Below are 27,071 nucleotides of genomic sequence, written 5' to 3' on the forward strand. Positions count from 1 at the left end.
AGATGGGGTTTCGCCATATTGGCCAGGCTGGTCTCAAACTCCTGACCTCGGGTGATCCACCCACCTCGGCCTCTCAAAGTGCTGGGATTACAAGTGTGAGCCACCACGGCCGGCCTGCCAAGTGCTTTTATGGTCATTGTTGAATTCAGGTAGATACCATCTGCGGTTCTCAGCGTCATGTGAGAGTGCCCTGGACTGATGTACTGTGTACCTTTTCATTAGACCACATTAGTAATAATAACCATCAGAATGTCAGCTCCGCAAAGGCAGGGATTTTGGTCTGTTTTGCTTACTGCCAAGGCCTAGAACAGTGCCTGGCGTGCAGTAAGTGCTTAACACATAGTTGGGCTTTCTTTTTATTGGCCTCAGTTATTATCAATAACTTAACAATAGCTGTTGATTTATAATCTACTGAGATTATTTAGTAAATTACTAAGGTAATAATTTACTCTTTACTGATGAGTAGATTATTAATACTGATGAGTAAACAGTTCTGGTTTTCAGAGAGAATGGATGAAAATAATTGAGGATGGTTGTTTCTAGAATTCTTTCTCTTTTAAAAATGCAAACAGGGTCTCATTTTGTTGCCCAGGCTGGTCTCAAACTCCTGGCCTCAAACTCCTGATCTTCCTGCCTAGGCCTCCCAAAGCGTTGGGATTACAGGTGTAAGCCACCACACCCAGCCTATTTCTAAAATTCTTATAGTCTTACTGATAAAGAATTAGCTTTATTATATTGAGTTAAGAGAAGAGGAATCTTTTTAAATTCTCAATGGTGAGAGAAATATATATGAATTTTTTTTTTTTTTACCCAAATGAGTTTTCATTGGTCATGTTTCTTTTTATTGCTTCTGTGTAGGTGTAATTGTTATCTATTGCTACAGAACCAATTGCCACAAAACTTAGCAACTTTAAACAGCACACACCTTTATTATCCTACAGTGTTTGTGGGTCAGGAATCTGGGCCCGGCTCCACAGGGCTCTCCGCTTCAGGATCTCTTGCAGTTGCAGTCGTGGTGTCTGCAAGGGTTTGGGACTCACACAAAGGCTCAACTGGGATCCACTCTCCAGGTCATTTAGGTGGTGACTGGCAAGATTCACTTCCTTGAGGGCTGGTGGTCTGGGCCACCCTCAGTTGCCTGCCATGTGGGCCTCCCCAGCATGGCAACTTGCTTCATCGAAACCAGCAATGGAGACTGGGCACGGTGGCTCACACGTATAATCCCAGCACTTTCGGAGGCCGAGCTGGGTGGATTGCATGAGCTCAGGAGTACAAGACCAGCGTGGGTAACACGGTGAAACCCCGTCTCTACTAAAATACAAAAAATCAGCCTGGCATGATGGTGTGCGCCTATGGTCCCAGCTACTCAGGAGGCTGGTACACAAGACTTGCTTGAACCTGGGAGGTGGAGATTGCAGTGAGCCGAGATTGTGCCACTGCACTCCTGCCTGGGCGACAAAGCGAAACTCTGTCTCAAAAGCCAGCAATGGAGAGAGCCTGCTGGCAAGACAGAAGTCACAGGCTTACTTAGGCCAATCACAGAAGTGACACCCCATTACCTTTGCTGTATTCCATTGATTAGAAGCAAGTTGCTAGGTCAGAGGGAGGGGATTACAGATGGGCACAAAATAGTACTAGGTTGGGATCATCGGCAGCCTTCCCACCACATAAGGTAGCAATATGTCTGCATAGTATTTACTCTGGGCTAGATGCTGTCCTAAGCACTTTTTTATGTTACTTACTCAGTCTTCTTGACAAATTGATGAAGTGTAGATACTGTTATCACCCCAATTTTATAGATGAGAAAACTGAAGCCCAGTGATGCTACACAGTGTGTCTAGGGTCACAGACTAGTGAACGGCCAAGCTGGACTTTGAATGATAGCAGCCAGGCCCTAGACAGCATGCACTTAACCTGGCTTTGAGTTGCTTTGTGCATTTCAAACAAGCCTGCTGATCACAAATGTTCATGCCACAAACTGTTGCCACACGACTTTTATAAGCAACTGTTCTTAGGATTCAGTGTGGCTGTTTGAGCCAGTGGCTGTAACCACAGCACTTTGGAAGGCTCAAGTGGGAGGATCGTTTGAGGCCAGGAGTTTAAGACCAACCTGAGCAAGACATGGAGATCATGTCATGTCTTTACAAATAAAAAAAATTAGCTGGGCATGGTGGCATGTGCCAGTAGTCTCAGCTATTTGGGAGGCTGAGATGGGAGGATTACTTGAGCCCAGAAGTTTGAAGCTGCAGTGAGCTCCAATTGCACCATTGCACTCCAGCCTGGGTGGACAGAGCGGGACTGTGTCTCAAAAAAAAAAAAAAAAGAAAAAGAAAAGGCCTGGTGCAGTGGCTCACGCCTGGAATCCTAGCACTTTGGAAGGCCCAAGCGGGTGGATCACCTAAGGTCAGGAGTTCAAGACTAGCCTGGCCAACATGGCGAAACCCCATCTCTACTAAAAAATACAAAAATTGGCCTGGCGTGGTGGCAGGCACCTATAAACCCAGCTACTCAGGAGGCTGAAGCAGGAGAATTGCTTGAACCCAAGGGGTGGAGGTTGCAGTGAGCCGAGATTGCGCCACTTCACTCCAGCCTGGGCAACAGAGCGAGACTCTGTCTCAAAACAAAACAAAACAAAACACGGGGGAGGTTGTCACGAAAGTGTTCAAGGCCTAACAGTACCAAACTGAGACTTCTTGCTAAAGCGATCTGTAGGATTCTGTAGGATTATTAGAGAATTGAAAGGGGGTAATTTTCTCGTTAGTGATTTAAGTAGGTGTCTGGTTTTGCCTGAATGATCTCTTGTTCTACCTTAAGTTGTCCTTACATCACCTTCCTTTGATTTGGTCCCAGCTGTTGCTCATGAATGGGAAAGCTGAGGTCTGCTGAGTAGATCTGATTAGTGGTTTGCAGGAAGGCTGTTTTCTCAGCTCCTGCAACCATTTTAATTCTGTTACCTTCTGCATCCCCTTTGTTCTTTAAAAAATTGTTAAAAAAAATTTTTTTTTAAGAGATGGCGTCTTACCCAGCTAATTTTGTATTTTTAGTAGAGATGGGGTTTCACCATGTTGGCCGGGCTGATCTTGAACTCCTGACCTCAGGTGATTCGCCTGCCTTGGCCTCCCAAAAGTGCTGGGATTATAGGCATGAACCACCGTGCCTGTCCAGGAATGATTTTTTTGATAGGTGTTTTCTTTGAAGTTAAAGAAAATGAACACAGTGACGTTTTTTGGGAGCCGATAAACTTTTCCTGTCTCTGAGGTGACCTGGAGTGGAAGACGCAGTTCTGTGTGTTTTGGCAGAGTGGTGTTCTTTACTGATGTTGAAGTCTTTGCTATATTTGGAAGTTTAGAGTAAAAGGCAGTCCACGAATGCATGATATCTTTGAAATGGAATGTGACCATCGCATTAGCAATGTATTGAATTTCGCCCACTTTCTAAAGTTTTCTTGTAAAGCCATTTAGTTGTAATTTTTAAAATGGACACGGTGGGTGCAACAGAGCAAGGATGCAAGTGCAGGAGGCTGCAAAGCTGTGGAAAGTGCACAGTGTTTTCGCTGACAGTGGCCTGGTGTGGACTCCACAGCAAGTTGAGCGTGGAAATCTCAACAGAGATTTTATTCATTTTACTCCATTTTGCGGCGAATTTGGGCCTACTATTTTGGGGCTTGGCAGCAATTACGCAATTGCATACTTGTATGAATATCTTTTTCTTTAAAAATAAGATGAATAGGTATTTCTTTATGAACACCTGCTCCATGGCAGGTAACGAGACACAGTCCTTGCGTGGTTTTTTTCATTTAATCCTCGTGCACACCCTACCGGGGGGCATGCAGTTCTTGTTTTTTTGTGGGGAAACCGAGGCTTAGAGGCCATGGATAGTGAGGCATCAGATACGAGGCTGCTCTTTGTCCCGCCTTCTCTCTGAATTGGGGCATCTAGAAGGCGCTGGAGAGAGTTCATACCAGTCAAGCTGGGCCTGAGACAGAGCCTGATCTCTTGTCCCCTCCTCTTTCTGCTGTGATGGGGGAAGGGTCAGCTGGCAGGTGGGAGGTAGAAGAGAAATTCATCCTACGAACATAGTCAGAAAATCCCTGGGTGCCTGCTGCATGGACCTTAGCTGATGTCACCAACTGGCTGATGCCTTCAAGGGTCAGATAGTTAAAGAAAAAGAATATGGGAAATGAACTGCAAAGACAGTGTCTTGACTGAAGGCATTAAAATGACAAACCAGCCATATCTATAAAATGGACTATAAAAAGGAATGAAGTTCCGCTGCCTGCTGCAGCACGGATGCGTGAATCACAGAGAACCTTGAGTTGTGTGATTCCATTTGTATGAAATGTGCAGACTGAGCAAATGTGGAGAGACAGAAGGCAGATCAGTGGTTGTCAGTGGCTGGGGGAGGGGGGATGGGATACCGGGAAGTGAAGACTAAGGCTGGGGGGAATGGGATTTTCTTTCTTTTTTTTTGTTTTTGAGACGGAGTCTCGCTCTGTCGCCCAGGCTGGAGTGCAGTGGCTGGATCTCAGCTCACTGCAAGCTCCGCCTCCCGGGTTTACGCCATTCTCCTGCCTCAGCCTCCCGAGTAGCTGGGACTGCAGGCGCCCGCCACCTTGCCCGGCTAGTTTTTTGTATTTTTTAGTAGAGACGGGGTTTCACCGTGTTAGCCAGGATGGTCTCTATCTCCTGACCTGGTGATCTGCCTGTCTCGGCCTCCCAAAGTGCTGGGATTACAGGCTTGGGCCACTGCGCCCGGCCAGTGGGATTTTCTTTACGGGATAATGAAAATGTTGTGAAATGATTGTGGTGATAGATACACAACTCTGAGGTACTAAAAGCCATTGAATTGTATACTTTAAATGAATCAATGGTGTAGTATATGCATATACCTCAGTAAAACGGTGCTGGTTTTTTAAGGGGAAATAATGAAAACTAAAACAGTAATCCCTCTCTTGAACCTACCGTGCTGGCCAAATAAAAGACATCTAGGGGTTGGGCACGGTGGCTTCAGCACTTTGGGAGGCCGAGGTGGGTGGATTACTTGAGGGTCAGGTGTTCAAGACCAGCCTGACCAAATGGTGAAACCCCGTCTCTACTAAAAATAAAAAAAAAAAATTCGCTGGGCGTGGTGGTGTGTGCCTGTAATCCCAGCTACTTGGGAGGCTGAGGCAGGAGAATCGCTTGAACCAGGAGGCGGAGGTAGCAGTGAGCCAAAATCGCGCCACTGCACTCCAGCCTGGGCGACAGAGTGAGACTTCCCTTAAAAACAAAAAAAAACAAAAACAAAGAAAAAAAAAAACACCACACATCTGGGGGCCAAATTTGGCCTCTCCAGTTTCAGCCAAACTGTGGTATAGAAACTAGCTTTATGTGGGTATGGAAACTAGCTTTATGGTTATGAAGTGGCACCACAATGCAATACATGAAATTTGTTGGAAATTTTTACCCTGTTAATATTGGAGTTTCTTAACCTCAGTGCTGGTGATTTTGGACTCAAAGGTTTTTGTTTTTTGTGCGGGGTCCTTGTGTGCATTTAGCATGGTTTAGGTAGGAAGTTTAGCAGCGTCCCTGCCTCCACCCTCCAGATGCCAGTAGCAGCCCCTTCTCCTCGCTCCTGCACCTGTCACGACAACCAGAAATGCCCAGTGTCTCATGTGGGACAAAATTGCTCTGAGTTGAGAACCTCTGCTTTATACAGATAGATTTTAGGTATTTGTCTCCAGGAAAAGCCTCCAAGAAGTGATCAGCTGAATTGTTTCTGTTTTTATCTTTCAGATGATGGACGCAATAAAAGGAACAATGACAGAAATATACAACGATCTTTCTAAAAACACTACTGGAAGCACAATAGCTGAGGTCAGAGGTGACACATGAATTCCTTATTTGCTAAAAGTGTTTTATGGGCTGCTTTAAAGGTGATACCCTGAAGAAGCTTCTCTGGAAACCCCTCTTGGATCCTGACTTGGTCACTAAGCTGGCTCTACTGATTGTGATTGTCGATGAGGGTATTTTTTCCTTTAGCCAGTCAGCTGGGGCTGTGGAGACATGCCCTGCTTTGTGTGATCAATTCATTTCTAATAAAACAGCCAAAACCAGAGCTTCAGTTAACCTACTGGTGAAACTGGACACCAGTTCTTTTTGCTTCATGTAAAACTGGCTCCTGAATCTTCTCTGTAAGTTTGGACTTTTTAATATAAGTGCTTCTTGTTGTTCAATACTTTGTGTACTGGAGTCTCCATAATTATGTAATTGCGTAGAGAAGAAAGTGGTTAAGACATTTCATTGGCTGGGTGTGGTGGCTGTAATCCCAGCGCTTTGGGAAGTTGTGGTAATCCCAGCACTTTGGGAATCCTGAGGATTGCTTGAGGCTAGGAGTTTGAGACCAGCCTGCACAACATAGTGAAACCCATTTCTACAAAAATTTAAAAAAAACAAGCAGGAGATGGTGGTGTGTTCTGTAGGAAGCTGAGGCAGGAGGATTGCCTGAGCCCAGGAGTTTGAGGCTATAGTAAGTTGTGATTGTGCCGCTATACTCCAGCCTGGGAGACAGAATGAGACCCTGTCTCTTAAGGAGAAAAAAAAAAAATTAAGCTATCCACTTATAAAGTGTCCACTTATAAAAATATACCTCCCTGAACTTCCCCTTTAGGCTAATTCCCTATCAGGGCTTGGAGAGTGGGCCACTTCCCGGTTGTCTGTGGATGGTACAGTGTGGACCAGATACAAACAGGTTATCAGGTGAAATGACAAGTGGCAGGACTTACAGAGGTCATCTAAGGTGATGTTGGAGAACTGTGGGAATCCTTTGCAGAGCTATTGACCTTTTAGGACTTGGCAGCATTAGGCTGGTGCTCAGATGAAGAGGAGAAAATCTTCAGGAAGGCAACCTTGTGGTTCCTTAAACAGAAAACATTGTGAATACAAAGATTTAAGAGAGGCCCCAAGAAAAATCAATGAATCCCCTTAATAGTTTTACAAATATGACCTTTATGATTATGCTTCGGACATCAAAGAAGAAGGGAAAAAATAATGCTTTAGAAACAACTTCATTCTTGTTTGTATACATTGTAAGAATTGGTGTGTGGTTGAAAATACGGGTTCATAATATCTCACCTGAAACCTTGGGTCTGGATGTATGCCAGAAGTTTTTTGGATTTTAGAGAGGTAATATGCAACCCCCCACAATTAGAGACACCGTTTCTGCAATGAAATGTGATTGTTCACACTACGTGAATAAATCAGGTTTTCTCAGCCTTAGCTATACTGACGTTTGCACCAGGTACTTTTCTGTTGTGGGGCTGTCCTGTGCATTGTAGGATGTTGAGCAGCATCCCTGGCCTCTACACACAGATGCCAGCAACACTGCTCAACTGTGACAACCACAAATGACTCCAGATGTTCTCATGACAGGGGAGAGTACTCGAAATTGCCCCGGTTGAGAACTACTGTGATAATTAAACACTGTTTATTATTATTTTTTAAATTAATTTTTTTTTTTTTTGAGACAGAGTCACCCAGGTTGCAGCGCAGTGGCATGATCTTGGCTCACTGCAACCTCCGCCTCCCGGGTTCAAATGATTCTCGTGCCTCAGCCTCCCAAGAGCTGGGATTACAGGCGTGCGACGCCATGCCCAGCTAATTTTTGTATTTTTAGTAGAGATAGGGTTTCTCCATGTTGGCCAGGCTTGCCTTGAACTCCTGACCTCTGGTGATCTGCCTACCTTGGCCTCCGAAAGTACTAGCATTACAGGTGTGAGCCACCGCACTTGGCCGAAACACCGTTTAGTTAGTTTCCTATCAGATCAGGTCGAGTTTATTTTCCCTTCAAAATGAGTTTGGCCCCACAGCCACACCTCCCCTGCCCAGAAATACCCTTTGGTTTTCAGAGATGTCAGGCTTTGGAATTTCAGGTGAATAAGTGTGGATCGCACCACCTAAATGTTGTTATGTAAGAGCGAAAATCCAGCTATCTTTGTATTTGTTTCATATTTATAGACCAAAATCCTAATCAAACTCTTACTATATTATTTATATGAAAGTCTGGTCCTTGTCACTTTAAGTGGCTTTCCCTCGTGCCAGTATTTCTTGGAATCAATGGCCTGTTTATACTTGGTTTTCTGAACCAGTGTTTCTGGTAAATTTGGGTTCACTCACTAGTACTCACCTCTCTGAACTATAGTTGTGGGAAGGTTAGCATGATTCCCGTACCCTTCACAGCCAGCCATGGTTGAGCTTCTGAAACCTGCTGGTGAACTGCATGAGACAGCTTTTGAAGATGCTCGCTCTCCCTCTTCCAGATTCGCAGACTGAGGATCGAGATAGAGAAGCTCCAGTGGCTGCACCAGCAAGAGCTCTCCGAAATGAAACACAACTTGGGTAAGGCCTGACACATTGGTCTGGACTGAGGAGGGTTTTGTGTGTGAACTTGTTTGTACCTTTGGAGTCAAGCCCAGATGTGAGTGCAGTTAAAACTAGGCTAGGATTGTATGACTTGTAGGAGACCACAGAATCCTGAGAGTCTGGCCTGGAGAAACCAGGTATAAGAGCGGGTGTTGGTGGGAGCCCCCCTTTCCTCTGTTCAGAACACCAGCCTCAACAATAAAATAATGAGGGTTGGTCAGCTCACACTGTAATTCCAGCCCTTTGGGAGGCCCAAATGGGAGGATCACCTGAGCCCAGAAGTTCAAGGCCAGCCTGGGTAATCTGGCGAAACCCCATCTCTACACAAAATTTTAAGCCATTAGCTGGGCCTGGTGGTATGCTCCTGTGGTCCCAGCTGCTTGGGAGGCTGAGGAAGGAGGATCACTTGAACCTGAGAAAAGTTGAGGCTGCAGTGAACTTAACTAATTTCATCACACAAACTGTTGTGTTAAAGAGATCTGTTATATCCCTGGTTTTCCTTTTCTTTTTTTCACACTCTGCATGCTGTGGGTATATCCCCAGTTTTCAAGGGAGGAAACTGCCGTGTTGAGGAAGTTATTCAAAGTGACATGGCCACAGTTCAAGTCTGGGCACTCTTCACCCTGTTCATCATTGAATGCCGGGCCCTTTAACAATATCTGGATGCTTCCCGTGCACTGCTCAGTGTGGAGAAAAATACTTTATTGGTCCCTGGATTAGATTGACAGATGTTTTGGCCCATCATTCTGTATAGATAAGCTTTTCCCCAAAGGTAGGAGTGATTGCTTCAGATCCTCACATAGCATCAGATGGGCTGCTGGCAGCAGCAGAGCTCTTAGGTTGAGGACCCATGCCCAGATGCGCCTACCTGCTCACCTGTGATCTGCATCGAAGTCACAGACATGAATCCTTTCAGAGCCCCCTGGAGAGGAGCCCTTGGTTCATTCTTTCTGGACGCGTATTTGGGTGTTGTTGCTTCTTCTCGTTTTCCTTTTTTTTTTTTTTTTTTTAAAGACAGAGTCTCACTCTTGTTTCCTGTGCTGGAGTAGAGTGATGTAATCTCAGCTCACTGCAGCCTCTGCCTCCCAGGTTCAAGTGATTCTCCTGCCTCAGCCTCCCGAGTGTCTGGAATTACAAGTGTGCGCCACCATGCCTGGCTAAGTTTTGTACTTTTAGTAGAGACGGGGTTTCAGCATGTTGGCCAGGCTGGTCTCAAACTCCTGGCCTCAAGCGATCCACCCACCTTGGCCTCCCAAAGTGCTGGGATTATGGATGTGATCCACCGCCCCTGCCACCACTTCTTGTTTTTCTAATAAAATCAGGGAATCGTACTTTCATAAAATCCCTTTCTTTTTATATGTTGACTATACATTTGAAAAAATTACCTGTGGGCTGGCCAAAAGTTAGCTATGGTTTGCAGGCCCATAGTTAAAGGTAGTTTGATTGACTCAAAGGTTCTGTCTGGCCACAAGTAGTTAACTTCTTTATGAGGGGTTAATTTTCTTTTATGAAGTTCAGGAAGAGTATTTGAAGGAATTGAGGGACCATTTCCCTTCCCTCCTCTCCCATCCCCTCCCCTTCTGTCCCTTTCCCTCTCTTGTCAATGGAGTTTCACTCTTGTTGCCTAGGCTGGAGTGCAGTGGCATGATCTCAGCTCACTGCAACCTCCGCCTCCTGGGTTCAAGCAATTCTCCTGCCTCAGCCTCCCAAGTAGCTGGGATTATAGGCACTCACCGCTGCGCCCAGCTAATTTTTGTATTTTTAGCAGAGACAGCGTTTCACCATGTTGGCCAGGCTGGTCTCGAACTCTTCACCTCAGATGATCCATCCGCCTTGCCCTCCCAAAGTGCTGGGATTATAGGCATGAGCCACCGCACCCAGCCTATTTTTCTTTTATTACAACCTGCAGGTCACTCCTAAATGAATTACCAGTGGACTTACTGAAGTAAAATTAGAGAAATCTTGGTAGACTGAGTAGGTTCATAGTTGTCCTGTTAGTATAATCTTCAACCACAGTCCCATCTGGATCCAATGCCACAAGAGATGCCTACAAGAAAGCATGCCTGAGTTCTAGGCCCAGCTAGCTGTGTGCCTGAGTTTCCTCATCTGTGAAAGAGGTACAATAGTAGTACTTACCCTGTAGGATTATTAGGATGAGGGTTACTTGAGTTAATATTTATGAAGTTCTTAGAACAGTGCCTCCATGTAGTGGGTGCTATATAGGTATAGATTGATAGGGGGGAAACGGTTTATGTTAATGAATAATAGGATGGAAAGTGAGTTTTGGTGGCAGTTGTTTCAAGGGTTACTTTGAGGAATTCCCAGAATGTAGTCTGGTGTTGAAAATCCTCTGGGGCTGCAGTTATCTCCACGCTGGGCGCCTCATGTCCACTCTCAACAGGCAGCACCATCTGGTCGCTATGATGAATGCCCTATTTACAGATGAAGACTCGGGCTAGGTTATTGCCCATGGGCACACAGCCAGGGCTTCTCCCAGCCAGGTCTTGCACCCACGTCTGCCTGAATCTGGGGGCAGGAATAGCCCCACAGCCCGGGCTGGGGTCAGGTGATGAACAGTGTTCCTTCCCCTCCTCCACCAGAGCTGACCATGGCGGAGATGCGGCAGAGCCTGGAGCAGGAGCGGGACCGGCTCATCGCCGAGGTGAAGAAGCAGCTGGAGCTGGAGAAGCAGCAGGCGGTAGATGAGACCAAGAAGAAGCAGTGGTGTGCCAACTGCAAGAAGGAGGCCATCTTTTACTGCTGTTGGAACACCAGCTACTGTGACTACCCCTGCCAGCAAGCCCACTGGCCTGAGCACATGAAGTCCTGCACCCAGTCAGGTAATGCACTGTGGGACTGCCTCCCATCCTGGGCTGCAGTGGCTGGGCATTGGTCTCCCCTGTGGACCTCAGGGTCTCAGGGCTAATTGACAAGGGAGGTTGCCTGGTTTCTGGTCACTTTCACTCAAAGACAACTGTGTTTCTTACACATAGGTGAGCAGCATGCAGGCACATAGCTAAGACTTGAGCCAGGGACATTTTGAACCTTTGATTTTTGCAGAACCCTTGATCTCCTCTCAGGCCTAAAATGTCAGTAGTACTGAAGTTGAGACACTGTGGGTTTTTTTTGGCAGTAATGGACTTGTGGCTTTAGACAATATGGATTCCCAATTTCTTTGTTAAGTAAAAAGTGTTGGTATGGAACTAACCTGTCTTTGACACTGCTGTAATATTTGTAATTACCCTTTCCAACGTAGAACAAGCAGTCCCTAGGCCTACAGCTTCCATGAGGAAGCACTATCTAGTTAGAATTTGTCAATTCTTTTTTTTTTTTGGAAAACCAAGTTCAACCCTGTCACCCAGGCTGGAGTGCAGTGGCGTGATCTTGGCTCACTGCAACCTCCGCCTCCTGGGTTCAAGTGATTCTCCTGTCTCAGCCTCCCGAGTAGCTGGGATTATAGGAATAAGCCACCACGCCCGGCTAATTTTTTGTATTTTTAGTAGAGACGGGGTTTCTCCATGTTCGTCAGGCTGGTCTTGAACTCCCGACCTCAGGTGATCTGCCCACCTCGGCGTCCCAAAGTGTTGGGATTACAGGCGTGAGCCACTGCGCCCGGCATCAATAATATTTTATAAATTATTATTATTTTGAGACAGAGTTTTGCTCTTGTCCCCCAAGCTGGAATGCAATGGTGTGATCTCGGCTCCCTGCAACCCCGCTTCTTGGGTTCAAGTAATTCTTCTGCCTCCGCCTCCCGAGTGGCTGGTATTACAGGCACACGTCACCATGCCCAGCTAATTTTTGTATTTTTAGTAGAGACGGGATTTCGCCATGTTGGCCGGGCTGGGTCTTGAACTCCTGACCTCAAGTGATCTGCCCGCGTTTACCTCCCAAAGTATTGGGATTATAGGCGTGAGCCACCATTCCCAGCCTATAGGTGATTTTTTACAATTAGCTTTAATTTGTGGCAAATGATACTAGCTTTGTATGGTTGGAATTAAACGCTTCCATTTTAAAGAATTTCAAGTGTCACATAAATAATACAATAAGGTAGTATGTCTACAGATTGGCAAAATTTGCAAGATGGTACGTAAATGACTCAAGGGTGAGCTTGACCAGGGGTTAGTAAACCTTTTCTGTGAAGGGCGAGAGTGAATATTTTAGGCTTTGTACACCATGTGGTTTCTGTTGCTACTACTTAACTCTGCTGTTGCAGTGCAGAAGCAGTCTTAGATGATATGTAAATGGATGGACGTAGATGATATGTAAATGGATGGATGTGGCTGTCTGCCAATCAAACAGGCAGCACTAGCTTGCCAGCTCTTGCTCTAGACAAATCTGTCTGTTTTTTTATTATTTTTTAAAAGGCATGATTGGAGCATACCTTGCCCTGTTCTTTAGTCTTTAGGGAGACGTCTTCTTTGTAGAGACTTTTGGTCTCTCACTGGAGTAAAGTCTCTTTGTGGTTTCCCTACGTTCTGGAATGTGTCTGATAAGCCTTTTGCTGTTTTGCCAAGATGGCCAAAATGTCCTTCGGCTTTCCTTTTTTTGTGATATAATTACATCTGTTCTTCCTAAATTCCTCCCCAATGCCCTGTTTTTCTATGTGTCCAAGTTTCTGCCATCTCCAGATGCTCTGGGCCTCTGACAGCGTGTCGCCTTTCATGTGGTTTTCCTGTCCCACCTTAGAAGGAAGCAAGCCCCTGGGGCTAAAAATACAGGTCTCCACCTAGAAATTACTAAATAGAGTAACCCTAAATTGGCAGTTACAGGGTGGCTCTTGTTGATGGGCTTTGTTTGTTCCCAGAATGATTTAATAAAACTTGAATTGCTAACCATTAAAAATCAACGTGTTGGCTAGGCGCGGTGGCTCAAACCTGTAATCCCAGCACTTTGGGAGGCTGAGGTAGGTGGATCACCTGAGGTCAGGAGTTCAAGACCATCTTGACCAACATGGTGTAACCCCATCTCTACTAAAAATACAAAAATTAGCCAGACGTGGTGGTGTGCACCTGAGTCCTAGCTACTTGGGAGGCTGAGACAGGAGAATCACTTGAACCCGGGAGACAGAGATTGCTGTGAGCCGAGATCATGCCTCTGCACTCCAGCCTGGGTGACAGATCGAGACTCCGTTTCAGCATGTTTATGTTAAAATTTGGAATTCCAGCTTCTGGAAAACTCTGGCAATCCGGCCCCCTTGAGCCTACACTTTTATGCCCTGGGTGGGGCTGAGCCTTGGGTGCCACTGGGTGCAGGGCGGGGCTCCATGCATGTTTCAAAATCATCATACTCTGTGTATATGTGGCATCTCTTTCTCCTTTGTCCCCAGCTACTGCTCCTCAGCAGGAAGCGGATGCTGAGGTGAACACAGAAACACTAAATAAGTCGTCCCAGGGGAGCTCCTCGAGCACACAGTCAGCACCTTCAGAAACGGCCAGCGCCTCCAAAGAGAAGGAGACATCCACTGAGAAAAGCAAGGACAGTGGCTCGGTGAGGATCCCCCTGTGCCTTTGGCTAGTGACATCTACCCTTTGTGCCAAGTGGACTTAGGACCCCCTGTCTGCCGCCCTGAAAGTTGCATGTTTTGGGAAGCTTGTCGTAACAGTGTGCCAGAATTTCCAGTGGATGTGTGGGAACATGGAGCCTGAGCTGGTGTGTGTAGGACCTGGCAACTGCTCCCTAGTACTTTCCCCTGGGGCCCTCAAAGTGTAGAGTAGTGTCGCCCAGGAAGACTTTCTGCGATGATGGAAATGTCCTATACCTCCCACCCAGAATGGTAGCAGCTAGCCACATGCAGCTTTTGAGCACTTGAAATGCAGCCAGTGTGACCCAGGACTGCATTTTACAATTTTATTTAATTTTAACTAATTGAGATTTCAGTAGCCACCTGTGGCTAGTGGCCGCCACATTGGGCCACGAAGGTTTCACCTCCTTGTTTGCCAGGGTGTGATGTATGTGACATCGATGGTATGCGAAGACTATTTTCATGAGTATATAGTTTTTTACATTTTTAGTCATTGTTCGTCTATTTCAGTGCATGTTAGGAAAAAGATAAATCGTTAGACTGTCAGTTAAAACACATTGGTTTAACTGATAGTATTAGCTAGTCAGAGGCTAGCATGAATTAAAAGCAGACTGATAGAAGTTTGAACTCTCTTCTTGGATATGGCAAAAATCTGGAGGGGAGTCTGTTAGTGAGTGGAGTTTAGGAAACAGTGGATGTTCTAGGGTAGAATGAGGGGCCACCCTGGTGCTGTGTTCCAGCCTGTTCAGTGTGGGAAATGGCACCCGGGGTTTGGCCACCTGGCCGCCCTGTGCCCATCACTCCCACCTGACCGTGCCAGGCAGAGGGCACTGAGATGCTTTGGGGGCAGCGATGAGCACCCCCATGACTCCCTGGATTTCCCTGTGGGGGCGACATTAGCCTCAGTGCCTTGAGTCCATCTTTTTCTTTTTGTATTTCTAGACCCTTGACCTTTCTGGCTCCAGAGAGACGCCCTCCTCCATTCTCTTAGGCTCCAACCAAGGCTCTGGTATGTTGCCCCCTGGTGGGCGAACGGTGCTTTCACATTTCAGATGGGCAGATGGGGAGCCATTTTGTCAGGGAGAATTTGAAGAGTTTATTCCAATGGTTTCCAAATGATCATGGATCCTTAGAGGTGCCTGGGGTGGGTCAGTGGGGGTGAGTGGGTAGCTGAGCATGTTAACTTTCAGGTACCTCTTCAAACTGATTGGTATTACCTGTTGTATTTACTGGGGATCCACATAAAACTCCATTTGGACAGAGGCCTCTGTTGCTGAGCTGGGGTAGGGTAGAAGAAGTGCATTTGAATTGGGGAGTTTTTTTTTTCTCTCAGGGAAATGAGCATGGTAAATGACACTGTGTAAGATTTTATTCTGAGGTTCTAACACTTGCATAGGGTGGATGAAGGCGCTCAAACCTTTGAGAATTGAAGGCAGTACTCAGGCGGATGATCTTTCTGTAAAATCCTTTCCTTTTGGAAAATAACCTGACAGGCAGATTTGGGGAAATTTTCTGAGACTTGACATCTAGGGTTTTTCTTCTGTGGAGTTTGAGCTGTCTTCCTTCCCTAGCCCAAAGAATCTTTTTCTTGCACTTTCTTAAAGCAGTTTTGTGTCATTCCAGAAGGGTTCAGAGAAGGTGCCTTCTTGGTGGAAGACAGTTTTATTTCATTCAAGGTTTTTGCCTGGCACCACAGCTCCAGTACCTTTCTGCTTGCTGATTGATTGATTGATTGATTGATGTTTTGAGACAGAGTCTCGCTCTGTCGCCCAGGCTGGAGCGCAGTAGCGTGATCTCAGCTCAGTGCAACCTCCGCCTCCCATGCTCAAGTGATTCTCCTGCCTCAGCCTCCCATGTAGCTGGGACTATAGGCACACACCTCCACGTCAGGCTAATTTTTAAAAAAATTTTTTGTAGGCTGGGCGCAGTGGCTCATACCTGTAATCCCAGCACTTTGGACGGCTGAGGTGTGCAGATCACAAGGTCAAGAGTTCGAGACCAGCCTGACCAACATGGTGAAACCCTGTCTCTATTAAAAATACAAAAATTAGGCGGGCGTGGTGACGTGCGCCTGTAATCCCAGCTACTTGGGAGACTGAAGCAGGAGAACCCGGGAGGTGGAAGTTGCAGTGAGCCGAGATCGTGCCACTGCACTCTAACCTGGGAGACAGAGTAAAAAAAAAACTGTATAGATGGTGTTTTGCCATGTTGGCCAGGTTGGTCTTGATCTGTTGACCTCAGGTGATCCTCCCGCCTCAGCCTCCGGAAGTGCTGGGATTACTGGCATGAGCCACTGATGATTCTCTTGAGCTGAAAAGCAAACATTTCATTTCACTTCTGCATATTGAGTGCATGGAGGAAGAAGTGATGTCCATTGTTAGGGAGTTGGGAACGCTTTCCTGAAGGGGCTAGGCCTTGAAAGTTGGGTGGGATTTGGGGGCACAGTCAGAGGGAGTAATACGAGCTTGCTCTAGGGAGGGAGGATATGAACTTGGCATTAAATATGACTGAATCACCTATTGAAAAAGCAACTCCCTCTTCACTTCCCCTTGTAACAGGCTCAGTGTAGTGCTAAGATGTCTTTAGCATCTCTCATATTTCCTGATTCTCTTTTTAACAAAGACTGAGCAGACTCTAGATTTTAGCAGCATGCTCCCCACCCTAGAACTTTTAATTTAAGGTTTTCATTACATTCATTTTTGGAGTTGCCTTTGACAGCTGATTTTATTGGTTTTGTGTTTTTTGTTGGTTAACAATAAAAGTTTATTTATTGACCTAAGTTATAGAAGTTTAAAATAAAAACATGAACTAAGCAATATGTAAGAGGACTATGGATGTGTCGGAATGGCACAGGTGGTGTGAGGAAGCTCCAAGTTAGGGAAACACTGTTTCAGACAGAGGGGTGCTGTTAAGGGTTTGGAGCCTCAAAGTGGCTTGATCGATATGGCATCCGAGAAGATGAATGATGCTGTGGTGGGATGAATCTGGCAGGAGTCCATTGGCTTCAGGAGGGTGGCATACAGGAAGGTAGTTGGGAGAGGCATTGTATTCCATTCCGGGCTGGAGGAGTATTACCTAGACCAGGGTCAAGAAATTTTTTCTGTAGAGGGCTATTTAGTAAGTATTTTAGGCTTTGCAGGCCACATGGTCCCTGTCCTAGCTGCTCACCCTGCCATTGTAGTGTGAAAGTAGACATAGATAATATGTAAACAAATGTATGCCCTGTGCCAGTGAAACCTGAATTGCAAAAACAGGCATTGAGCTGGCCATAGTTTGCTGACTCCTGACCTGAGGCACACTATCCCAGGGAGTGGAAAGGAGAGGAGGCAAGAAGCCCCAGTAAATGGTGGGAGGAAGAGGGGGGCGAGCAGGGGGCAGGAAGGGGCAGTTTTTCTGAATAAGGCAGATAAATCCCTGTCTCCGTGGAGTTCCAGAGGAAGTCAGAAGAGCAGCTATTGGTGCTACTGAACAGCATGAAGCACTTACACACCGTATCATGTTTCTTCCCAATGTCCGTGAGAACATAGTTAGTATTTCCATTATACAGATGAGCAAGTTGAGGTCCAGATGTGTTAACTCAGATGCCCAAGTAACTCAATGAGTAATTGTGAGAGCCAAGACTTAAGTTCAGATCTCGCCAGACTCATGCTTTGAAAGGTGAGTGGGATTTGGAGGCACAGCCAGAGGAAGTAACATGAGCTGACTTTAGGGAGATATGAACTTGGCTTTAAATATGACAGAACCATCTATTGAAAAAGCAATTCCCTCTTCACTTCCCCTTCTAACAGGCTCAGTTTGATGCTGAGATGTCTTTAGCATCTCTCATATTTCTTGATTCTCTTTTTAACAAGGACTGAGCTTTGCAACCATATGTAACTAACTGAGCTTTGCAATCCAGACTCGTGCTTGCAACCATATTTCAGGTATACTTAGGTGGACCCATATAAAATTGCTTTTGTAACTCAAAAATGGCTGAGTAATGGCACTTGTGTCTGGCTCTACTAATAAGGCACTGATCTCTGGGAAACGTCAGGGTGCAGATGTGGCCTTTTTTTCCTCATCCAAATCTACTAACTCTTGTTTCTATACCTCCCTCCTTCCCACCTCCTTACCCAGCTCCTACCCAGCTTAATTGCCATGCAGTACCCTTGCTAATACAACCCAGTCTCCCAGGCCCGGAATGTTTTCCTAACATGTCCATCTGGCAGAACCCCAGCTTTCCACTTCTGATTTACCTGCACCTGAGCCTCAGTGCTTAACAGGAGAATGTTATACAAGAACACAAACTCATCTCATCACACATGCAAATCTGGGTCACTGGCCTCAGAAGCAAAGATTCTCTTCTGCCCGGTCATCTTTCCAATATCTGTTTTTCTTTTATCAATACTTTTTGTCCTGAGAGACCTGTGTTCTTTTTTTATTTTATTTTTTTGAGACAGAGTCTTCACTCTTGTTGCCCAGGCTGGAGTGCAGTGGCATGATCTCGGCTCACTGCAGCCTCCACCTCCTGGGTTCAAATGATTCTCCTGCCTCAGCCTCCCGAGTAGCTGGGATTATAGATGTGCACCACCGTGCCCGGCTAATTTTGTATTTTTAGTAGAGATGGGGTTTCACTATGTTGGCCAGTCTGGTCTTGAACTGCTGACCTCAGGTGATCCACGTGTCTTGGCCTTCCAAAGTGCTGGGATTACAAGCTTGAGCCATCGCGCCCAGCCCTGTGTTCCTTTTTTTTTTTTTTTTTGGAGACGGAGACTTTGCTCTGTTGCCCAGGCTGTTGCCCAGGCTGGAGTGGAGTGGCATGATCTCGGCTCACCTCAACCTCTGCCTCCTCAATTCCAGCGATCTCCTGCCTCAGCCTCCTGAGTAGCAGGGATTACAGGTGTCCATCACCATGCCCACCTAATTTTTTGTATTTTTAATAGAGACAAGGTTTCACTGTGTTGGCGAGGCTGGTCTTGAACTCCTGACCTCAAGTGATTCACCCACCTTGGCTTCCCAAAGTGCTGGGATTACAGGCGTGAGCCACCGAGCCTGGCCAGAGGCCTGTGTTGTAATCCAAGTTTTTTTTTTTTTTTCCATCAGGATTTTCCATCATCCATAATGGCCATTTCTGAAATTCTCTGCTCTGTTTTGGACCTCCCTGCATCTCTCCCTGCATCACCATCCCTGGGTGCTCAGGGCTGCTCCTCTGGCCTCTGCAAGGTGTGCTGTGTCCTTCTCTCCTGCCATTCAAAGGCATCTGCATCCTTTGTTGTAGCCAAATTTCTCACTCTGTACTGCTTTTCTTCCTAGGCACTTAAATATCCTCATCTATCTCCAAGTGCCTTCCTTGACACCTTGCATCTCCAATAGAACGTTCTGTGACAATGGCCATATTTGCACTGTCCACTATGGTAGCCACTAGCCACGTGTCGCTGCTGAAGCCTTGAACTGTGGCTAGTGTGACTGAGGAATGGAATTCAACGTTTTATCTTACTGTAGTGGTTACCATATTGAATGGCACAGTGTAAGACCTGTCCTGTCTCCTTCCTCAACCCAGTTAGATGTCTCTTCTAGAGTTGTTATTCTAGAGGGAGGGTGCACCTGTAGTCCCAGCTGCTTGGAGAGGCTGAGGCAGAGGGTCACTTGAGCCTAGGAGTTTTGAGGCTGCAGTGAGTGCCTGTGAATAGCCACTGCACTCCAGCTGGGCAACAGAATGATACCTCATATTTAAAAAAAAAAAAAAAAAAGTCATTTCATTTTGTCTCCATTTCCCTTTCTTTACACACTCTGCCGCTGATATGATACAGTTTCTATTCTGATACTCCACCATCCCCCTAAGCCATTAACAGTCATGGACATTTTAAATTATTATTGTTATTATTATTATTATTATTATTATTATTACTTTTTGAGACGAAGTCTTGCACTGTTGCCCAGGCTGGAGTGCAGTGGTGCAGCCTTGGCTCACTGCAACCTCCGCCTCGCAGGTTCAAGTGATTCTTCTGCCTCAGCCTCTCGAGTTGCTGGGATTACAGGTGCACACTGCCACACCTGGCTAAGTTTTTGTATTTTAGTAGAGATGGAGTTTCACTGTGTTGCCCAGGTTGGTCTCAAACTCCTGAGCTCAGGCAATCCACCCACCTCGGCCTCCCAGCGTGCTTGGATTACAGGCGTGAGCCACCACGCCCAGCTGACATTTTTAATTCTAAATGTTGCTTTGAAACCTAAGAGACAGGATCTTGCCTTGTTGCCAAGGCTGGCCTTGAACTTGGCCTGAGCTCAAGCGATTCTCCCACCACAGCCTCTTGAGTAGCTGGGATCACAGGCCTGTGCCACCGTGGTCAGCAGCAGAGGCTTTCTTCTTAAAAGACGACCAGATTGGCTAGAATCATGGTATCTTCATGTCAGAAAGGGCCTCCTCTCCAGGGTTTGGATAAAGATTGAGGTATACCCAGGGATACACTAGAAGAGATTTAGCCCCACATTTAGGTCAGGTGTGGTGGCTCATGCCTATAATCCCAGCACTTTGAGAGGCCAAGGTGGGCGGATCATTGGAGGTCAGGAGTTCAAGACCAGCCTCACCAACATGGTGAAACCCTGTCTCTACTAAAAGTATAAAAAATTAGCTAGGCGTGGTGATGCACCCCTGTAATCCCAGCTACTCAGGAGGCTGGAGCAGGAGAATTGCTTGAACCCAGGAGGCGGTGGTTATAGTGAGTTGAGATCACGCCACTGCAGTCCACTCTGGGCGACAGAGTGAGACTGTGTCTCAAAAACAAGAGATTTAGTCCCACATTTAGGACTTGGAAAGAGGCTGGGCACAGTGAGAGCACCGTGGAGCCCATGGTCAGAAACTGGCAGGAAAAGTGCGTTTTGCAGTCAGTGCCGCAGTGATTCTGAGAGCGCGAGTGAGAAGCTGCAGGGAGGCCACAGGGGTCTGTGCGGGAATGCAGCCTTCGGTCTTCTCAGTCTTCCCGATTTTCTCACCAAAGCAGTTTGTGTTGACAGGTCACGTCAAAGCAGAAAGACGTCCTCAATTTTGATCCCCTTCTAATTAATTCCTCATCTGTCTCACTTTACTTCTGCCAGCACTTGCTTGCTGGTGACGGCGCACGTGACATATCTAGAAGGAGCATGGGTTTTAAAAACATCAAGGCTCCTGTGCTATTTATGTGCATCAGGTACTAGGACAGTACATCTAAGTTTAGTTGGAAGGGAGAGAATTTTAGTAGGGGTATGAGCTCCCTTAGTATGTGGGCACGGGCCTCTCCTGTTCGTCTTTTCATTTTAAGCTTTTAGTTAAAGATATATATGCACAGAGTTGCAGAGAATAAAATAGTGCAGGGAAAAACTCTTCCTAGTTCCAGTTTGCACTGCTCATTCTGGTCCTCCTGTTGCCTCCTTACTAACAAATAATGTACTTGCCTATACCTCTATTTCTTGACTTTATCTTTAGATATTGTTGACTTCCAGCTTTAAAAGGTGAGAGTTACTCTTCCTCTTCCCACACTACTGAGGTTACTATTTTATGTGCTACCTTGCTCCAATGAAACACCTGCCTCCTTAGCTCTTTTGTTTCGTCTGCTACAGACAGTATCTCTTGACCCCTCTTCTGGCAGTCCATCTTCTCCTCACCTCTCCCACCCCTGTCGTAGCCAGCCTTCCCACCTGCCCTGTGACTTTCCCATTGTCAAGGTTGAGAACATGTGCATTCTGTTCTATAACTGCAGTTAAGCCTCACTCTTGTCTGTTGGCTTAGTCTAGAAAGTTGCAGTGTGACAATTCTTACTTACATGATTATGACCATATCATTCATGGCAGAGTCACATAGTGTACTATGATTATACTTCCATTCTTTTACAGCCTTACTTTTTCCTGGAGTTTCTGTTTTTTCTCTTGATCTTACTTTCAACTGTTTTCCTATGAAACTTCTCACCATATCAGTTATTTATGGAGACTCCTTTCATATCACTGTTTTTTGACTCTTTGATTTCAGAGGTGATTTGTTGGTGTGCTACCATCATAGCTGAGAATTTAGCTTACTTGCCACCTCATCTGGAGCCCCTTCCTCAGTCCTCCTCATCATGTGTGCCTTCTCCATCCTCTCCTCCCTATTCTGTTATCACTGTGGGCAGTTGATGTTACTACTTGCCTTAAGTTGTCTGGATTTCTGGGATGGTGCCTTCAACCTTAGCATGTTTCTAGTGCCCACCTCTGTTTCCCATGGTTGAATTAGGCTATTGGCAGAGCTAGTGGTTCTGAGAATTTGTGGCTTACAAAATGCTGAGTTGCTTTTATGTCATTGTATACCTTATTTCCTACCTGTAATGCTGTGCTGTGTCCAGTGATCCTGTTTGTGATTTGATATGCATTTTTAAAGAGCCTTAGTCTCCTGTGCTTGCATTAAAGTTGGACAATGGTGACATGAATGAAGGTGCCAACTGGTTCTAATAACAGTAGCCTGTTGATGAACAAAAATAGTAAGCACTTGGGTTGTGCGGAATTCCAGCTCTCTGACAGACTCTGAGGCTACCTGTGCTATCTCTTCAGTTAGCAAAAGGTGTGACAAGCAACCTGCCTATGCCCCAACCACCACAGACCACCAGCCGCACCCCAACTACCCCGCCCAGAAGTGTAAGTATGACCCTGTCTCACGGAAGCTGCCGGGGCTTCTTCCTGGCATGCAGAAGGCTCGTTCTGTGTGTGTCCGTGTGTGTTTTTTCTTTATGGGTGTGTCTTCTCCTGTTCTTTTGAGTGGTGGGTCTTCCTTTGCAATGTTTCTTCTTTGCTGTGCCTCTGGTCGCCATCACAAACTGCATTAGGAAATGAGAGCGAGCACGTGGCCTGGCTTCTTGATGGAGATCGTCCTCGCTCTGTTCATAAAGGGTCCTAGATGAACACTGATTCCCTCCTGTGGTGATTGGCTATGGCAGCCAGTGTCCCGTGTCCTCTCCATATGAGGAGTGAGGGCCTGCAGATCCCTCCATTGGCCAGCCTGGTTCTGGGAGAGAGAGACTGAACTCAGCTTGGCCCTGGTCCCATTTCTTCTAGTACCCGCCGGTGGTCTCTGCCCTCACCAGAGCTGGAAGGACTTGATGTGGTTTGACCACATCACTGTAGGATATTCTCACGGATCGGGATGACCAACTGGATCACTCCCCAGAGTCCTTCCGAAGAACTAAAAGCATAAGCTTGGCGGCTAAGGGAAGAAGGCATAAGAAGGCAGATTGAGGATTGTTAAGAAGACTCTGCCTTTGCCCCCAGCTCTGCCTGCCATAGTATTGCTCCCTTTTGGTCACTGATGCAAGTGACTAAGAAGAGTTCTCTCCTGAGTAACTACATGACTTTGGAGATCTTTGTCATTCTCTTCACTGCTTATCTTCCAGAACTCATGATTACCCACACACGCCTTTTTACCAGGCAGCAAGAAATGGCAGCCCCCCTAGGTAGTAGCGTGGTCCCCTCCTTGGCCCACTCCACTCATTCCCTCAACCTCTTTCAACCAAACATTATCACCCACCTTAAGAAATTGAAAAATAATTCTGTCCCAGTCTGTCTGAACTTAGTAAATGATCCAGGATGTGATGGGATCTTAGGGCTTGGCTGGAAGTTTCTCCCAGTCAGCCGTCCAGCGGAGCCTGCAGACCTGGGCTGTTGGCTAAAGTACTCTTCACAGACACCTCATTCGGCTCTTCCTTCAGCTTCTTCATTTATTTCTTACTTAGTCACTACTCAGCTCCTTGTCCATGTGTCCTTGAAGCCATCCTAGGTCTTACTCTGGTTCTGAATCCTTCAGTCACCCATAAGCTTGTCCTTACCGGGAGTCAGTGGGTCTGTGTTCCCAGGTGGACTTACCCATTCTTCTCCTTCATGATCCTCTCCCTTGGGTGGACAAGTGTGATTTGGTTGTAAGTCCATTTTCAAGTAGCCTATACATGGATAAAAGAAATCCCACTGACGGAAGTAGACTGCATGCCAAATTTCGGTATCTTTCTCCAGGAGCCAAGGTTGGACCCAGAAGTGCATGGGGTGCTTGTGTCGTTCAGTGATGTAGTAAGGGTACATGGTTCCAGACACGGCACAAGAAATGCCTTCCTTGGCAGTTCACAAATCTTTATTCTCTGTGAGCATGACACCCTACTGTTTTTTCCAACTGACTGTTGTTACATCCTAAAAAATAAGTTGTGCTGCCTTTCTGTTCTCCAGACCCACAGATGTAGGGCAGTCAGTGGTGGCAGTGTTTGAACCATCAGTGGGGAGGGGAAGGTGGTTTCCTATGCAGGAAGGGCAGGTCAGACTGCAGGATGGTTATGCTTAGGCACAGGTGGGCAGGCATGCTAAACACATTGGTTTTCCTCCTCAGACCATTCCCGGAGTAGTAAATCCAGTTGGAGCAGCAGCGATGAGAAGAGGGGATCGGCACGTGCCGAGCACAACAGCAGTACCAGCACGAAGAGCCTCCTCCCGAAAGAGTCTCGGCTGGACACCTTCTGGGACTAGCAGCGAGTCGGGACACAAACCACCCACCCCACTGGAGAAAAACCCAGACGCCAGGAGAAGAAGAAACAACAAAGGGAGGAGAACAGCCACTTTCAGACTTGAGAATGACAAAACCCTCAGTTGAGCCTGAGCCCCCGGCGCAGGGGCTGCTACACTACAGGACACCCGGCATCGGCTTTGACTGCGAACTGTTCACCCATACGAGCCCTGTGCTTTAGGTGTAAATAATGTATAATTTGTGGATGTCATTGAAACCTAGAGGACCTTCCCCTTTTTATATTTGTATTAACTTTAACTTATAAAAAAAAAAAAAAAAAGAAAAAGAGAAACAATTAAAAAAAACCAACCAACCCCAACAACAAAAAGAATGTTTTGGTATTGGAGAAGGGATGGTCAGTTAGCCTGTCAGTCACACAATGGAATGGATACTGGGCCCGGGGACCACTTTCACACTCATGCCCTCATCCTTCGATACGCAGGGGAGGGCGAGCCGTTTTTCACTCATGTGTCTACACAGCACGTTGGGATCGGGAGTTTCGGCACAGACTCTATCCTGTCAAGCCGTTGGCTCCTTTCAGCTACTACGTTACGACGTTCCTAAAACGCAAGCTCTCCGGACCAGACGGACACAGGGAGAAGCTAGTTTCTTTCACGTGATTGAAATGATGACTCTACTCCTAAAAGGGAAAAAACCATGTCCTTGTTTACAGAAGAGAAACCGAAACAAGCCCCACTCAGCTCAGTCACAGAAGAGGAGAACATAGAAAGTGTTAGGATCATGCACTCTGAAAAAAAAAAATCTTTGCTTTGTGGTTCCTTTAAACACACTCACACACACTTGGTCAGAGACGCTGCACTTCTTGGAAGCAAGGACTCAAAGGCAAGGTGCACGCAGAGGACGTTTGAGTCTGGGATGAAGCATGTACGTATTATTTATATGATGGAATTTCACGTTTTTATGTAAGCATGAAACACAGGCAGTATGAGAGAAAGCAAGGCCCCATCATGCTGTCCGTACACTACGTATGCTGTAGAGCCATTTTGTATGTTGTGTAAAACAAAAAGCATTGATCAAAAAGCAAAAGGTGATGTATGTATATGAGAAAATTAATTGTACGATATCATTCCAGTACGTTTTGTTGTACATTTTAGTCTTGTTTACTTTCTCTTCATTGTTGATAAGAGGATGCGAACTGTACAGTTTCCAGCTAGTTACCCATATTAGAGAAGAAATAAGAAGAGAGTATTAGAAGAAAACAGGAGAGAAAGAACATTTGTGAATTGCAGTTGTCAAAAAAACAAAAAAATAGCCTAGCTGGCCTTATTTGTGAAGCATAATTGCTTTTAGCATATGGAAGTATTTTTTCACATTTTCTTTGTATAAAATTTGTATTAAACTTAAATATCTTTTTGATGGTGGTGTTTCTTTGTCACTGAGCCAGTAGACTCACACGGTATGCTTTTTTGGGTTTTCCCATTCCTTCCCCCACCCCCCGATTTTTTCAGATTTCTTTACCTTTTTTTAATTAAACTGTTTTGGAAAAACGCCGTGGTCGTCCTCGAATTTGCAGTTTTCCATTTGGTCGGGATGGCTGTGTCAGGTTTGCACGACCAAACCCAGAAGGGGCCGTGAGAGGTCACGAACACCCCCCACAGCCAGGTGGTGGGCACACTGGAGAGAATGGTCCCTAATGGGTGCTTCCCATGCCAGTCCTCGTCAGACAGTTGGGAGAGGAGGAAGTTGTCTTCCTGAGGCCAGCAGGGAGGTCGAGCTAACAGGCCTCCCGTGGGCAGCAAGGATCCCGGCCCCGCACAGGTGCCCTGGTCCATGGCTGTGAGCCTGGCTAGAGGTGCACAGGGTATGAGTAGAATGAAGCCGGCTTGCAAGGCTGAGGTTTGGTTTCCTGGGCAGCAGTGTTCCTTCTCTGGAATCCAGTAGCTCCCCAGGAAAGACCTCCACAAACCCCTTCCTGTGCCCAGGGCCAAGATGTGACATGGCCGGCAGGGGAGGTTGACCCTCATGGGTATAAATGCATTTGTGCCAATCAGCAAACGCGCATGGCGTCAGGCACTGCCCAGGCACTGAGGATCCCATGGTTCTGTCAAGGAGTCGGGTCCCTGCCTTCATCAAACTTGCATCCTAATGGGGACAACGATCGCTCAGTTACTCAAGTAGTATAGGAGACCTGTCTTGAGCCATGCACCATTTCAGTTACTGGGGACAGACTGTGAGCAGGGCGTAGGAGCCCTGTCAGGGTGGGCCTCTCATTCTTCACGGGAAGACAAGACTGTCTACAAATTTATTTTTATTTTTTATGTTTTGAGACGGAGTCTTGCTCTGTCGCCCAGGCTGGAGTGCAGTGGTGCAATCTCAGCTCAGTGCAACCTCTGCCTCGCGGGTTCAAGTGATTCTGGTGCCTCGGCCTCTCAAGTAGCCGGGGATTCAGACGCGCACCACCATGCCCGGCTCTTTTTTTTGTATTTTTAGTAGAGACGAGGGTTTCACATATTTCCCAGGCTGGTCTTGAACTCCTGACTTGAAGTGATCTGCCTGCCTCAGACTACCAAAGTGCTAGGATTACAGGTGTAAGCCATGGCACCTGGACGTTCGTCTTTTTTTTGGAGGGAGGGTCTCCATTGCCCAGGCTGGAGTGCAGTGGCGCGAT

The 27,071-nt window shown here is 46.4% G+C and overlaps 1 protein-coding gene across 9 annotated transcripts in view; it reads left to right on the forward strand.

Annotated features, from left to right (window-relative positions):
• The window catches only part of ZMYND8 (zinc finger, MYND-type containing 8), a 165,015-nt gene extending 139,196 nt beyond the window's left edge, over positions 1-25,819 (forward strand). For 6 of the 9 annotated variants that reach the window (XM_011983739.1, XM_011983741.1, XM_011983744.1 and 3 more), the window contains 7 exons: positions 5,775-5,855; positions 8,297-8,375; positions 11,000-11,239; positions 13,729-13,889; positions 14,866-14,932; positions 22,456-22,539; positions 24,269-25,819. In XM_011983739.1, coding sequence (XP_011839129.1) covers positions 5,775-5,855; positions 8,297-8,375; positions 11,000-11,239; positions 13,729-13,889; positions 14,866-14,932; positions 22,456-22,539; positions 24,269-24,405 — 849 coding nt within the window. In that variant the 3' untranslated portion in view covers positions 24,406-25,819. The remainder of the gene's footprint in view (positions 1-5,774; positions 5,856-8,296; positions 8,376-10,999; positions 11,240-13,728; positions 13,890-14,865; positions 14,933-22,455; positions 22,540-24,268) is intronic. The other 3 variants (XM_011983743.1, XM_011983748.1, XM_011983742.1) reach the window with 1 other exon arrangement.
• The last annotated feature ends 1,252 nt before the right edge of the window (positions 25,820-27,071 follow it).

Source organism: Mandrillus leucophaeus, unplaced genomic scaffold (assembly GCF_000951045.1).
Source record: "Mandrillus leucophaeus isolate KB7577 unplaced genomic scaffold, Mleu.le_1.0 Scaffold255, whole genome shotgun sequence".
In the NCBI taxonomy this organism is placed as follows: Eukaryota; Metazoa; Chordata; class Mammalia; order Primates; family Cercopithecidae; genus Mandrillus; species Mandrillus leucophaeus.